This window comes from Sorghum bicolor, chromosome 3 (genome assembly GCF_000003195.3).
Source record: "Sorghum bicolor cultivar BTx623 chromosome 3, Sorghum_bicolor_NCBIv3, whole genome shotgun sequence".
NCBI classification, from domain to species: Eukaryota; Viridiplantae; Streptophyta; class Magnoliopsida; order Poales; family Poaceae; genus Sorghum; species Sorghum bicolor.
This window is the reverse complement of record NC_012872.2, coordinates 12,673,614-12,689,638: the sequence shown is the minus strand read 5'-3', so window position 1 is coordinate 12,689,638 and position 16,025 is coordinate 12,673,614. Positions and strand designations below refer to the sequence as shown.

General features: G+C 54.7%; 1 protein-coding gene across 4 annotated transcripts; it reads left to right on the top strand.

The window, feature by feature from the left end:
* Positions 13,506 to 15,764, top strand: LOC8054678 (protein LNK3). 4 transcript variants are annotated; one of them, XM_021456036.1, is made up of 7 exons: positions 13,513 to 13,664; positions 13,752 to 13,818; positions 14,017 to 14,294; positions 14,405 to 14,678; positions 14,815 to 14,922; positions 15,048 to 15,211; positions 15,289 to 15,764. In XM_021456036.1, exons 3-7 carry the CDS (start codon positions 14,017 to 14,019, stop codon positions 15,479 to 15,481), a joined length of 1,017 nt encoding a protein of 338 aa, XP_021311711.1. In that variant the 5' UTR covers positions 13,513 to 13,664; positions 13,752 to 13,818; the 3' UTR covers positions 15,482 to 15,764. The 4 variants fall into 4 exon arrangements, with proteins under 4 accessions (XP_021311712.1, XP_002457672.1, XP_021311711.1 ...); XM_021456037.1 differs by lacking the exon at positions 13,752 to 13,818 and having other exon boundaries at positions 13,506 to 13,664; XM_002457627.2 differs by lacking the exon at positions 13,752 to 13,818 and having other exon boundaries at positions 13,509 to 13,664; positions 15,048 to 15,202.

Genomic DNA, 16,025 nt, shown 5'->3' with positions numbered 1-16,025 from the left:
CATCTGTCCATGAGCGTGTAGGGACCAACGTGGACGCACGGGCCACCCTGGAGGCTAGATGACATGATAGGGGCGAGGCCGAGTCTCGACGCTATCGACCGCGCCGAGGCGGGAGGTATGACCCCGACCACGACTGCAGCACGTCGCCGGAGCCTCCGGGCCCCCGCGTCTTCAGCGAGGCCATCCGTAGGGCCAAATTCCCGGCACGATTCCGACAGCCCGCCAACCTCACCAAGTACTCAGGGGAAACCAACCCTGAGCTCTGGCTGGCGGATTACCGCCTAGCATGCCAGCTAGGCGAAGCGGACAATGACCTGCTCATCATCCGCAACCTGCCACTCCACCTGGCCGATATGGCCAGAGCGTGGCTTGAGCACCTCCCTGAGCGCATGATCCATGATTGGGCCGACCTAGTCAAGATCTTCGTCGGGAACTTCCAGGGCACATATGTGCGTCCTGGAAACTTCTGGGACCTCAAGAGTTGCCGACAGAAGCCTGATGAGTCCCTCCGAGACTTCATCAGGCGATTCTCCAAGCAGTGCACCGAGCTCCCCAACATCACAGACTCCGACGTCATCGGGGCCTTCATCGCCGGTAGCACCTGCAAGGAGCTGGTACACGAGCTCGGTCGCAAGACCCCCACGAGCACCAGCCAGTTGCTCGACATCGCTACCAACTTTGCCTCAGGCGAAGAGGCGGTTGGTGCCATTTTCTCCGACGGCACGGCCAAGGGGAAACAGAAGGCCAAGGCCACCGAGGCCTCAGGCTCTCGCGACCCAAAAAAGAAGAAGAAGGGTCGCAAGGGGAAGCAGGGTCAGTCGGACGACAACGTGGTCGCCGCGGCAGATCGCAAGAACCCCAAGCGGGCTCCTGCTGGCCCCGCTCTCTTCGATGAAATGTTGAAGAAGCCATGCCACTATCATAGGGGCCCAACCAAGCACACCCTCGTGGAGCGCACCGTCCTACGCCGGTACTACACCGACATCATAATCAAGGAGGGCGCTGAGGAACCCCCAAGGACGACGAGCCTCAGGGAGAAGGCTTCCCCAAGGTCAAGAATTGCCTCTTGATCTTTGGGGGAGGTGCGGCTCGCCTCACCGCGAGTCAGAGGAAGTGCGAACTCTGAGAAGTTTGCGCAGTCAGCACAGCCGCGCCCTCGTACCTCAAGTGGTCTGAGAGCGCGATCACGTTCGACCGACAGGATCACCCGGAATGGATCCCCAATCCCAGGAGTTATCCTTTGATCGTCGACCCCATCATCGCCGAGACACGTCTCACCAAGGTGTTGATGGACGGAGGCAGCGGCCTCAACATTCTTTACGTCGAGACTTTGGCCCTCATGGGGATCAACAAGTCTCGGTTGAGGAATGATACATCGCCATTCCACGGAGTGGTGCCGGGACATCGCGCCCATCCCCTCGGGCAGATCGATCTGCCCGTCTGCTTCGGGACCCCCACAACTTCAGACGGGAGGTCCTCACATTCGACGTGGTCGGGTTCCCAAGAACCTACCACGCAATCCTAGGACGACCATGCTAAGCCAAGTTCATGGCCGTCCCCAACTACACCTACCTCAAGCTCAAGATGCTAGGACCGAACGACATCATCACCGTCAGCACGACAAGCCAGCACGCCTACCAGTGCGACGTCGAGTGCATCGAGCAGGCCGAGGCTTTGGCTGAGTCTCTGTCTATCCTCACCGGCCTTGGCGATGATGACCAGGACATCCCCGACCCCAAACGCCACGCAGGGAGTTTTGAGCCAGCGGAGGAGACCAAGCTCGTCTTCCTCGACCCCGGGACCTCTGATGGCAGGGCGTTGAGGATCAGCTCAAGCCTCGACCCCAAATAGGAAGCAGTGCTCGTCGGTTTTCTCCACGCAAATGCTGACATATTTGCATGGAGTCCCTCAGACATGCCAGGCATACCGAGGGAAGTCGCCGAGCACTCCTTGGACATCTGAGCCGGCTCCAAGCCTGTGAAGTAGCGCCTACGCCAATTCGACGAGGAGAAGCGCCGGGCCATCGGGGAGGAGATCCACAAGTTGCTGGCGGTCGGATTCATCAAGGAGGTATTCCATCCTGAGTGGTTAGCTAACCCTGTACTAGTCAAAAAGAAAAATGGGAAGTGGAGGATGTGTGTAGACTATACTAGTTTAAATAAAGCATGTCCTAAGAATCCCTTTCCACTACCTCGTATCGACCAGATAGTTGACTCCACCGCGGGATGTGAAATTTTATCCTTTCTTGATGCTTATTCCGGTTACCACCAAATCAAGATGAAAGAGTCCGACCAGCTCACGACTTCTTTCATCACCCCTTTCAGGATGTTTTGCTACGTAACCATGCCTTTCGGCCTTAAGAACGCGGGGGCTACATACCAGCGATGTATGCTCCAGGTCTTCGGGGACCTCATATGCAAAACGGTAGAGGCTTACGTAGACGACATCGTCGTCAAATCCAGGAAGGCAAGCGGCCTTGTGGCCGACCTGGATGAAACATTCCGATGCCTCAGGGCTAAAGGGATCAGACTGAACCCCAAAAAATGCGTTTTCGAGGTCCCCCGAGGCATGCTCCTCGGGTTCATTGTGTCTGAACGAGGGATCGAGGCCAACCCTGAAAAGGTCTCGGCCATCGCAAACATGGACCCAATACGTAACCTAAAGGGAGTACAGAGAGTCATGGGGTGCTTGGCTTCCCTCAGTCGTTTCATCTCCCGTCTCGGGGAGAAAGGACTACCTCTGTATAGGTTCCTTCGAAAATCAGATCACTTTTCCTAGACCCCCGAGGCCCAGGAAGCCCTTGACAAGCTCAAGGCTCTGCTCACTAAGCCTCCCATTTTGGTACCCCCTGTCGAGGGGGAACCATTGCTCCTCTACGTTGCAGCCACCGATCAGGTGGCCAGCGCAGCAATCGTGGTCGAAAGGAAGGAAGAAGGGCACGCCCAACCGGTCCAAAGACCGGTGTACTTCGTCAGTGAGGTACTATCCGACACAAAGACCTGATACCCCCAAATCCAAAAACTACTCTACGCGGTAGTCCTGGCCCGACGCAAGCTCCGCCATTACTTTGAGTCTCATCGGGTCTCGGTAGTGTCATCTTTCCCTCTGGGGGAAGTGATTCAGAACCGAGAGGCTAATGGTAGAATTGCTAAGTGGGCTATAGAGCTTATGGGTGACGGGATCACCTATGAGCCTCGGAAAGCTATAAAATCCCAAGTTCTAGCGAATTTTGTGGCTGAGTGGACGGGAACCCAACTCCCTCCACCCCAGATCCAGCACGAGTGCTGGACCTTGTACTTCGACGGGTCCTTGATGAAAACTAGGGCCGGCGCTGGCCTCGTCTTCATCTCCCCCTCGGGATAAGGATGCGATATGCAATCCGACTCCACTTCCCCGCCTCAAACAATGCGACGAAGTATGAGGCCCTTGTCAATGGTCTCCATATCGCGATCGAGCTTGGGATCAAGCGGCTTGACATCCGAGATGACTCTAGACTCATCATTGACCAAGTCATGAAAGAGTCCAGCTGCCACGACCCCAAGATGGACGCATACTGTAAAACAGTCTGGCGCCTCGAGGAAAAATTCGACGGCCTCGAGCTTAACCACGTGTTAAGGAAATACAATGAGGCCGCCGATGCGCTCGCCAAAATGGTATCCGAGCGGACCACAGTCCCCCCGGATGTCTTCGTCAGCGACCTCTACAAGCCTTCCGTCGACTACAAAGACGACGGGGGCCCGGATCAACCCCCAGGCGACTCAAGCCCCGACACCAAGGTCTCCACGGCTCAGGAGCAGGAGGCCATGGACATCGAGTCCGAACCCCCTGCACCGGACGACTCGCCAGACTGGCGCTACCCCTTGCTGCAACGCCTCGTCGACGGCACTCTACCCTCAGACCAGGCTGAGGCACGGCGTGTGGCACGTCGCGCCAAGACTTTCCTCCTTCTTGACAGGGAGATGTACAAGCGCAGCCCCTCGGGCATTCTTATGCGCTGCATCCCCCGCCAGGAGGGAATCAAGCTTCTGGAGAACATACACTCGAGGCCTGGTGGCCATCACGCCGCGCCTCGGACGCTGGTAGGAAACGCCTTCTGACAAGGCTTCTACTGGCCCACCGCCATGGCCGATGCCACGGAGATCGTGCGGACCTGTGAAGGATGCTAGTTCTACGCTCGGCAGATTCATCTCCCCGCTCAGGCTCTGCAGACGATCCCCATCACCTGGCCCTTTGCTGTCTGGGGCCTCGACCTCGTCGGGCCTCTGCAAAAGGCGCCTGAGGGCTTCACCCACTTGATTGTCGCAATCGACAAGTTTTCCAAGTGGATTGAGGTCCGACCCGTCACCAGGATCAAGGCCGAACAAGCAGTGCTGTTCTTCACGGATATCATCCATCGATTTAGAGTCCCCAATACCATAATCACTGACAACGGCACACAGTTCACCGGGCGGAAGTTTCTAGAATTCTGCGACAGGCACCACATATGTGTGGACTGGGCAGCAGTCGCTCACCCAAAGACCAATGGTCAGGTGGAACGTGCCAATGGCATGATCCTCCAGGGTCTGAAGCCCAGAATCTTCAACCGGTTGAACAAGTTCGGAAAAAGGTGGCTCAAAGTGTTGCCGGCCGTGATCTGGAGTCTGAGGACTTTCCGAAGCCGAGCCACAGGCTTCACCCCGTTCTTCATGGTCTATGGGTCGGAAGCCGTCCTCCCAACAGATCTAGAGTACGGGTCTCCAAGGGTACAAGCCTACGATGAAAATAGCTGCAAGATGTTCCAAGAGGATACGCTGGACGAGCTGGACGAAGCCAGAGATGTAGCCCTTCTACACTCCGCCAAGTACCAGCAGACCCTCCGCCGATACCACGCGCGACGAGTCCGAGGCCGAGCCTTTCAAATCGGTGGCTTGGTGCTAAGGCTCAGGCAAAACAACAAGGGTCGTCACAAGCTCACGCCCCTGGGAAGGACCCTTTGTCATCACCAAAGTTCTCCGACCCGGCACTTATAAGCTCGCCAACGAGGAAGGGGAGGTCTTCAAGAACGCGTGGAACATAGAACAACTACGTCGCTTTTACCCCTAGAATTTTGTAAAGATATCCATTTGTTCATCACCTCACAAGAATAAATGAAAATTTAAATGGTTGTTTTCTTTTTTGCAAGTAAGCCTTGGATCTGCCCTGCAGAATCCGAGCCTCCCTCGGGGGCTACACGGGGGGAACCCCCTGTGGCAACTCTAAAATTTTCTTCCCTTCTTTTTTCGTGCAAGTCAAAGCACCCTGACCCAAGGTCTTTCTCTCATTTCCTAAAGGGATTTAAGAGGCTGCAAAATCCATCCCCTAAACCTTAGCAAGGTGTGAGCTCGAGGAAAATTCCACGCCCATGGGCAAGCACGACCTCTGCTCACTCCCTAGGATCGAGGGACGGATCCGGACTTCTAAAAATTACTAAGGAAGAGGATTGGACTTAGGCTCGGACGCTCTGACTAGCGCAGACCCTAAGTAGCTCACCAGACCCCGCGCTGCCGAGGTCCGGTCGGCATAGGGAAAAAGAAACAACAAGAAATATAAAGGAAATCTTAAAGGGAACAATCATAAAAACATTCATATTCAACAATCAACGTTTTATACAGAAAACAAGGCCCACTAGCCTTTGATGTTTACAAAAAGCAAAAAGAGAAAAATCTAACTAAAGGGCTTTATTGCCCTGCTTGCCTAGGTCCCTGCGCGCCGAGGGGGGAAGCTCCACCTCAGCGTCGAAGAAGGTGGCCAGGGCATCTCCCGAGGCGTCCACAATGTCTTCAAGCCTCTGCAACTCCTCCTAGGCCTCCACCTCATCATCAGGGAGGACATAGCCCTCACTAACCACCGGCAAATCAATACCGACGTAGTGAGAGCTCACCACCGCTAGGACCTTCTTCACCCCGGCGTGGAGTGCCTCCCTCATCCTCTCCCCGGCCCGGGAGTAGAGAGCTTCAATTCGACTCCGCAGCGACGACCCTGACACGCTCGCCGACACCCTGAGCCCCTCGCACGCCGAGGTGACCACAGCTTCCAGATCCGAGCGGTCCATGACCTCAGTGTCAAGGGACTTCTGCAAGGCGACGGCGGCAGAGGCTACGTCAGCCACCTTCTTCTCTAACTCTGTCGAAAAACAGAACGAAAAGAACATAAAGGTCAGGAAAGCCAATCCAAATATAAAAAGAACTAAGGTAAAAGATTCATTCCTTACCCTCAGCTCGCTTCTCATTCTCCGCCGAGCTCCGGTGCCAACGGACCACCTCGTTCTGAGCCGCGGAGAGATCGGCCTGGGCTTGGTTCAGGGCAAGGTCCTTCTCGGCGACCAGAGCTTCTAGCCGAGCAACCTCGCCCCTATACCCCTCAGCGGCCGCCCTTTGCTCTTGGGACTCCTGCGTAAGGTTGCTAACCCTATTCTCTAGGGGAGCAACATTTTCTCGGGCCTCCCGAGCCTCAGTCTCGAGGGCCGTGCACTTCTGCGGAAGCTTGGCAAAGATCTCGCATTCTTTCGCGAGTTCCCCCTCGGCCGCCTCCCGCGCAGCCTTCTCGTCATCACAGGCCACCCAGGCGTCCCGCTCCTCACGGAGGAACGTCGACTTCTCCAGGGAAGCGGCTTGGAGCGCTTGCGAATTCAAATATTAAACAAAGAATTAGCCCAAAAACGCAAAACACCTCACCGACAAAGGGACAGAGATCATACCTAGGCGAGCTTGAACATATCGCGGCTCACGAGCTCGGACGCTCGGTTGAGCGCCTCGACGCTCGCGCGCCCACATTCCTCAAGACCCCGCCAGAGATAGGCCTCTAACGGGTCGTCCAACATGAACCTGGCCCTCCCCTCTGGGTCGTCAGGGTTGGGCCAGATCACGGGATTCTGGCCCCAGGCCATTCTCCCTCCCCCCTCCCTTCTAGGAGCCTCGAGTCGGGCCGGCCCCTTCCCGTGGGGCCTCCTAGGGGCCACCACAAGTGTCGCCTCGGCTCGGCCCTCCTCGACCTGGTGGTCATGCCCCCCTTGGCTAGCATCCCCCGCAGGGGGAATAGCCCCGAGGGCCAGGACCGTCCCTTCTGACTATTGGGGCCTCGGCGCCCCCACCTCTTTCACCGGGGGATCCGGTGTCTTCCGCCTAGTCTCCTGCCCCCCTTTATTGTGGGGGAGCTCCCCCTCTTTGCGACTCAGGGGGGTGGCGACTTGGGCCTCGCCGATCTAGGGGTCGACTGTGCCCCCCTCTTCACGGCCTTCAGGGGAGCCAACTCCACTGAAGCCGCCTTGTGCTTTCGGCTGAAGACGAGATAGCGCAAGTCAGAAGAAAGAGAAAAACAAAAAATCAAAAGAAATACCAAAATACTAAAACACACCTTGCTCGGGGGGCAGCCTTCTTCTGGGAGCTTGGAACTCCCTAGGGGCCTCCCGAAGCGCCAGGGGTCGTTGGCTGGACCCCAGTCTCCCCAGCGGTTGGCGCAGGGACTTCGATGGTGGTCTCGGCCCGCGGCGTCTCAACCGAGCCGCCTGCCTCCGCCCCGGACACTGGACGGGGCTCAGTTGGGCCCTCCGACGCCACCGGTTGTGGGGGCACCTCGGATCTGCCCCCTGACGCCCTTTCCCCCTCCTGGGGCCTCGGGAGGACAGAGCCTTCCCGAGGAGCGCCGTCCTCTTCGTCATCCACAATTATATTGGGGCGGTCCGCCCACCCCCCGGTGCTTGGGACCCCTCGGGAGCCTCCGACCCCCCTTGGGCCTTCGACCCATCCGGGATCTCGATCCCCCCGCCGACAGGGGGGATCACGTTGCCCTCTTCCACCTCGAGCTCGTCGAGCCAATGCGCGTTGTCTCCCCGCCCTCTATCTCCGAGACCGAAGTCTCAGGAGAGTCGGGAGGAGGGAGCCCCGCCTTCTCGGCCTCGCGGCGGTTCTTGGCGGAGAGCTCGCGGCGCTGAGCCTTCCTCGCGCTCTTCGCCTTCTGTGCCTCCTTGTCCTTGTTTTGTTCCTCGTTCCGGGCCCGATTCTTGGCCCGGAGCTCCTTGTCCTCTGGGACTGGGGGAAGGGAGTCCTTGACAATCCCCATCCTCTACAAACGAGCAACAATCAGGGCTAAGATGGGAAGGAAAAGCAACAACCGCTAAATCAAAAACAAAAAACGGCATCTTACCAGAGAAATGTAGCCCTTTTCAGGGCGCATTGGCACCACCCGGGAGTTCTTCAGGTCCGGGTGCGTGGTCTTGGAGACCCGGGCGATTATGTCCGACGCCGACACCGGTTCCTCCAGCATCCTCGTCCCGACCCAGGGGACATCCTAGGTCATCTCGAACATGAATGCCCGCCGCTGCGCCAAGAGGAGCAAGCTCCTCTTGTGGAACGCCGTCGCTACCATGGCCACGGTGACCCTGGTGTCATGCCGCTTCTCGAGCCCCGCAAGAAGAGGGGCGAGCCTCTTCTGCTCTTCCACAGGGGCACCCCACGCCCAATTCTGGGGGCACTCAGTCACCATCTTCCCGGTGTACTCCGAGAGCAGCCCGCCGTCGTTTCGGAGGTAGAACCATCTGCTCTACCATCCCCGGTTCGACGAGGGCATGGCGCTCCAGATGTACTGGTGGGATCGCGCCTGGCGGAGCTACAGCGTGCAACCGCCGACCCGCAGGGGAATCTTCTCCCCTCCCTCGTAGCGGGCGGACATATCTGCCTTGAAAAGGTGAAGCCAGAGGTTCCAGTGGGGAGGAACCCCCAGGAACCCCTCGCACACCGTGGCAAAGACGGCCGCCTGCATCACCGAGTTGGGGTTGAGGTTGTGCAGCTCCACCTCATAATAATGCAGGATCGCCCGGATAAGACGGCTGACCGGAGTTCCGAACCCCCGGTCCAAGAACAACAAGAAGCAAACCACATAGCCTGGAGGCGGGTTTGGCTCCCTGTCGTTCACCGGGGGAGCGATCCACTCTGGCAACCCGACATCCGTGATGGGGCGGAGGATCCCAGCCTTCACGCGCGCGTCCAGCGCGGTCCTGGTCACGTTGCTAGGGGGCCACGCGTCGTCTCCGGCCATGGCTACGAGCGGAGTAGAGTGCTTGCGGGGCGGAGTGGAGAAGACGGCGGCAAGGAGAAGAGGAGGCAAGGGCTTTTTTGCGCGAGAGCAGGAGGAAAGAAACCAATGCCCCCGCGGCTGCTTTTATAGAAGGAGCAGGCCGCGGCCACACCTCTCGCACAGAAGATCCGTGGGGAAAAGAGCAACCGTTGCCTGCTCTCTCACCAGGTGAAAAATTCAAAACGCCCACTTCCCCCCGATTCTCACGCCCGCCGCACGCACGCGCATTAATTTCGCAGGCGAAACGTCGCGTCCGGTCAGGGCACAACGGCACGTCCGTTTCAACTCCCCACACGCGGTGCCTCAAAAGGAGCGCCCTGAAAAGATATGTTAGGGCGGTTCCTTCTAGGGCAAGCGGCGCTCGACCCCCTGCTGACCAAAGTCGCAGGGCGGTCTCCGTCAGGCGCAGATTCCGTCTCGCCCGACCACTTGCTGACTCCGAGCAAAAATTGCAAGGCGGTCTCCGTCGGGCGCAAATTCCTTCTCGCCCGACCCCCTGTTAACCCCGAGCAAAAATTGCAAGGCAGTTTCCGTCGGGCGCAGATTCCGTCTCGCCCGACCCCGATACTATAATCAAATCTAAAAACCTTTCGAGATAAAAATCCCCAGGCCACGGCCACCTACGTTCCATAGGTTGCGAGACTGACCTGCAAAGCGGATTCAAACAGTCGCCTCAGGATGACCGAGCGAGGGAAGACTGAAGATGAGCACAATAGAGGCCGTGGTCCGAGCCCCTCAGGGGATCGGCGCATCTTTGCGAGTCGTATTCGAGACCCATGCGGGTGTCACACGAGTGGGATCCCATCGAGGGAGGCACCGAGCCCTCGGAACCTAGCGAACGGTTCCGACATCCACCGTGACTGCCCTCGGGTATTTTGAGATGTGCCCATAAGGCCACTAGCCGACCCCTAGCGAATGGGACTCGAACATCCACTTGGATTTACCCGCTTGCAGCTCCCGGGGAACGCCGATACTTGCCCATCGAGGGTAGTACGGCGCTACCCACCCCTCCTCCAAGCGAAAGGATGAATGAGGGATGTAACTACAAGACGAAGAACAACCTGATCGACCCTTGTGGGGAAAGGGCTCGGGGGCTTCCTCGCACGATGGAAACAGGCACTACATGTAAAGAACACGCAACCTATCCCTCAAATACTCCCGACTACAACACTCAGGGGTAAAAGCCTTTGAAGGAATAACACCATTCCTCCAAAAGGCTCGGGGGCTACACCCGGCGGGTGCGCTCGCGCGCACCCTCCGGAGAAAATAAAAAGACACCAAGTTAAACAAAACGGTCCCTTGAAAGAGAACCTTCGAAAGGGTGCCTTCACCCCTTCAAAGGCTCGGGGGCTACTGTTGGGTACCATAAAAAGGGATACCCAACTCAGAGCAATAAAAATCGCAAAAGACAAAGCAAACCATACACGATTGCCAGGGCTCAGGCGTGAGCACCGGCTCGCCCGACCCCCCTTGGCCTCGGGCGCAAGTTCCGCCTCGCCCGACCCCTTGGCCTCAGGCGCAAGCCATGGCTCGCTCGACCCCCCTTTGGCCTCGGGCGCAAGTTTCGCCTCGCCCGACCCCTCTAGGGGTCGGGCGCCAACGCCGCTTCGCCCGAGCCCCCGGAACAAGGCTTCCAGCGCACGACGTCCGTACCCACGAAGTGACAGGCGCAGTGACCCCTGTACCACAGCAGGGCATGGAGGCGACTATTCCAACCACCCCGGCCACTGTAGCCTTACCTCTTTCACTATGCAACCTTACCTCTTTTACTGTGATGTACCGCCTCACAGTAAAAGAGGAATGGGAGAGATTAACCAGCGTCACTATTAGCTGTCTTTTCCTACTATTACATGACAGGCTGCAGTGTCACCGATCCGACCCCCACGACTCCAACAGGGCTCGGTAACCCCTCACAGGAGCAGCCATGCTGTCAGCCATGCCTCAAGGACGGGATGGGCAAGCTTCTACAGGGTCGGACTGTGGCTTCACCACTCAGCAGAGGAGATCACCAATCACGCATGTAAAACCCTGTGTCCCCCTTGAGCCTATAAAAGGGGAGTCAGGGCTCACAACCAAGACATGGCCATACACACAGCACACAATCAAGGCAATCATCACATTCCACTCCCAGCGAGTTTTCACGTAGAGTAGTTAGCAGCGCTCTGTCCACCACACAAAGCCGAGACTTGGGACTTAGCCCTCTCTCGCAACCCGCTTGTACACCCCTACCACAAGCACCTTTGGGTGCAAGGCAATACAGACCCGCGATCTCACACTGGACGTAGGACATCCTTTAGCCCGAACCAGTATAAATCCTCTGTGTTTCACTTGCATCACCATCCGGGCTAGGGAGACACGCATAATTATACTCGTTTGTGTCTAGACGACGAGTCTAGACGCCGACACATATGTTATTTAAATGCAAACTTAGGTTGCATTATCTTGCATAATAACATAAGTGGAAAAGATAGGTGAAAATTGAGGGATTATTCCAAATTATGTTTCACAATGATAAAAGTGGGTAGTTTCCATGCAAATTTAGTAGTTGTTTAAATTATCTTCTATAAAGCAGAGGTGGGCAAATATATATTTATGGGTTTATTTTCATAATGGCTAAATTTTTATAAAACTAAATACATTGAATGGCTATTATTGATGATGAAGATCATAGAGATTAAAGGCTAGAAGTTCTGATTATTATGAGAATTTCTATAATTTATCTTTTACTTGTACTGGTCCAGTGGTGTAGGCTTCTCTTGAAGAACTCCTGGTACACAAGAAACTTCACTATAGTGTCATTATTCACTTTTAATGGACGATGATGTAATGGCCATTGGTTTCCTAACACTATCATGCACGAGGCACTTCTTTGCATGCGATTTAGGGTCGTATTCTATATATATTGTTTTAAGCTTTATTCAACCTTGTAGCATTTCTCATATGTTTGGAGTCGGCTTTGAGGGTTTAGATGAGATTTAAAACATCTAGTGGCGGCATCTAACTCTTGGTCACTTTGGTGTTTGAAAAGAAACTGTCTTTTTCTCATTTTATACGTGGTACATTCGATTAACCACTAGGTCTACACATGGGTTATCCTCTCAAAGCTTAGTTTGTTGGTTTCTGTTGCAGAAACATTGTCTCTTCTAGGCACATGAGTAGAGATCTAGTCTTTGAATTGATAGTCATTAGAATGACATACTGTTTGTTTTTGTTTTTGTTTTGTTCTGTTTAGGCCGTGTGCATTTATTTATAGCATGATTGAAAGCTTGTACGGGTTTGGGCCTAACTTGTTTGGTTGACTGCTCTAATCTTCTCAGCTAGGCCAACAAGAACATCAAAGCACCTTCAACGAGGCTCTAGAGAAACATAAGTTGAGGGCGTTTCTCATAAGCAAGTATGACAACCAGCGTTATCTTAAATTTTAAATAGTTGTTCATTTATTATTTTGCCATTATTTGATCTAAATGGACAAAATAATTGTTTAAACATGATAAATGATCAAATATATAAAGGGGCTAAACCACCATATCAAAGCATTGCTTATGCTTGGTTGTTCATTCTAGGACATAAATCATCTTGTCTTATAATTGTGTGATTGTGTGCGAGGAGGCCTGGCTTATTTAATACAAGAAACAAATATATTTACTTTTTTATACTTTTGTTCTAGGTATGCTAACTCCATAAGGGCTTTCACAACTGCACCGTCGATTTTGCTACTGAGCTAGCGTGGGAGAGAATAAGGGGAAAAAAAAGCAAAAAGACTCTACATAGTACGAGCGAGGATGGACCTATGGGTGCAAACACATGGTTTTTGGAGCTATGCGACAACTAGCGAGAAAGTATTTTGTGCCCATCTCTCCTTCGCTTATGACTTACGTACATGTTACCGATCACTATGTCAACTCTGATATATAATATCAACTCCGATGTAATAATTTTGCGTCATCAAAAATCCATTAAAAAAAAACTGGACTGCTCTTTCTTAACGACACAGACACCGTCGCCATCCGGCAAAAAAAAAAAAAAAAAAAAAACCGTCTGGTTACTTCCGTCCGACCAGCAAGAGAACGTGGGACAGCTGCCGGTTGCGGGGCCCGGCACGGCCCCGCTGGGCCATGCGTTTTCCCGGGGGAAAAGATAAAGATATGGGCCATGTCGACGTGGCGACGCAGCAGCCGAGATTTAGATAACGCTGGAAACCCCGGGCTGGGGCCCGGGGCCGCCGCAGCCACACGAATCCCTTCCTCAGCGCCACACCACACAACTCCGGCTGTTGGCTGCTGGCTCAAAGTCACGCGCAGCTCGCCCCCGGCGACCTCGTGGGGCCCGCGGAGGGTCGATGGCAGGTGGGCCCGCGGCGCTTCCTGGGCCCACGTATTGGCGATGTGGGGTAGAGTGGTTAATAAGTACTCCAGTCCAGGCAGCAGAGGAGGGACGCATCGCACCTTCGTCTCCATTGCCACTCCCTGCTTCTCTCTCTCTTTTCCTCCTCTTGCTCCACCGGGTGGCCACCCACAGCAGTTTACAAGCAGCAGCAGAGGAAGAAGAGGAACAAGAAGGTTTCGGCTGCCTGTGTACGTTTTAACCAAGAAGATCCAGTTCCTCTTTCGTATGTTTGCGGCTCCATGAATTTCGATTTATTTTTTTTTTCTGTCTACTAGTCTGTTCTTGCCGTGATTGGAATTCTCTCTTCTTCTTCATGCCTTGTTGATCCTGCAAAGACGGCAGGTTATCTCGCTTGCTGTAAAGATTACCTATTGTTTGGTTTGGTTTGGTTTGGTTGTTCTGAATTTCTGATGATCTGATCCCCAATCAAGATTCAGGAGCCAAATAATAACTTGAGTTTTAGCTTATGATGCAAAGTTTTCTGTGGACATGTATGTAGTCTGATTGATCCTAACATGCGCACCTCTCTACCTGGTTCAGATGAGCATCATGGCGTGGTACCCGTTGCCGCAGAGCGGAGGCACACCGTCGGCGCCTGGCGACGAGTTCTTCGACGACCAGCTCAGCGCCGCCGGCTGGCCGCTCTGGAGCTTCGGCTCATCAGCTGACGACGATCATCATGACAGTCACGGCGCTGGCGGCGCGGCGCGTGCAGAGAAGCACGGCAACGACGACGCGGCGGGGAGTTCTGTCGAACACACCGAGGGCCTCCCGGTGCCGCGCCAGCAGCGCACGCAACCAACAGACGACATCTTCATGTATGGTCGACGCCATGCTACTTTCCGAGTGGAAAATTCTGCCATTGCTGTTTCTGTGCTTGCCGTTAGAAACTTCCCCTGATCCCTCGCGTGCTCTGACGGCTTTGCAGGAGCCAGTTCTCGGACGAGGAGATGAGGAGGATGGACGCGCCGTTCGAGGCGCTGGACATGTTCCCGGGCTCCATGCACCAGCTGCTGTCCTACGAGAACATGCTCAGCGGGGTGCTCACCGGCGGCTCATCGGAGGACGGCCAGCAGGCGGACGCCACGCTCGGGGTGGACACCATGGACACCTGCGGCTTCCCTCTCTTCAGCCACGACCTGACGCAGAACGCGCCGCCGGAGCTAGTCCCCGATCTTGTCACGCCTAAGGATCATCATCAGGTAGACAATACAGGCCGGCGACGTGTGATCGATGCTCACTGTCACGACACCACCTTGTTTTGCACTGACGACCAGTCTAGCACAGGCAGGTAATACTGATGATCTGATGAGCTCTGAATGTTTGTTTCCATTCCAGGATGGGGCGAGCTTTGTGACCAAAAGGAGCAGAGCCGTCGTCGCCGATGAAGGGAGCGTGTTCTTGGAAGCGATGGTGCTCCAGGAGCTCGAGGACGTGGTGTTCCAGGTACCTTAATTCACCTCACCAGATCCAACTGCAGTAGTTCAGAAAAAAAAAATGTGGCTGTTTGTGTTTGTGTTTGTTACGGTGAATAACGTGTATGTTTGTTTGATCTCTGACTGAAACTGAAGCTGACGAAGAGGACGCGGGTGTGCTTCCGGGACGCCTTCTTCAGGCTGGCTGAGAGTTCGAGAGCCAAGTGCAGCGCCGCAACCGCAAACGGGACGACGCCTTCTTCTCAAACTGGTGCCCAGCAAGCAGCAGATCAGGGCAATGCGTCGTCCAGGTACGTGACGTACGTTTCTGCCGTCCATGTCCATGCGTGCTTCTTCTTCTTTCTTTTTCCCCCTCTGAAACTCTGTTTGTCTTCAGGATGTCAACGCCATGCTGCCCGGAACGGGAGACGAACGCCATCGACAGGACGGTGGCGGACCTCACCATGAAGCTGCCGCGTTCCGTTCCTCTTGATGAGGTCCGCCGCTGCCCCGACGACGACGACTCAGCGGCGGAGGCGCAGTCCGCAACCACCTCCACCTGGACGACGACGACGACGGCGGCGGCGTAGAAGTAGAAGGGGACTGATGTGAGGATGATCCATCTTTTTGCCACCTATAGCGTGATTTAAGATTCGGCCATGGATTTGCTTGGCGCAGAGATGTACATACTTGCGTACTGCTATTGCATCTTCTTCCTCTTTTTTTTTTTTAACGAGCTTGCGAGCAGATGATGCAGAGAACTGGCTGTTTGTTGTTTATGCGTTTGTACTTCGTATACTGAAGTCACTATCTGATGCAACTGAACTAGTGGCACCATTTACGTTTATATAGTGGTATTTGGAACACTGGCAATTCGTGCGTTTGGAATGCTCTGTTGTGTTACTTTCATCTTGGTTTTCTGCTCCTGGAGGAATTGTCTGACTGAACTGTATGAAGCAGCCTGAAATCAGGCAGAAACAGAGGAACACCGAAGGCAAAAGAAGACTTTTGATGGTATCATAATCTACTTCTGGTGGCACATTTGGAAGGAACAGAATACAAGAACTTTTCAACAGAAGTCCAAACGACATATCCCAGACCTTGGCAATGCATTCGAACCTCTCTACAGAGTTT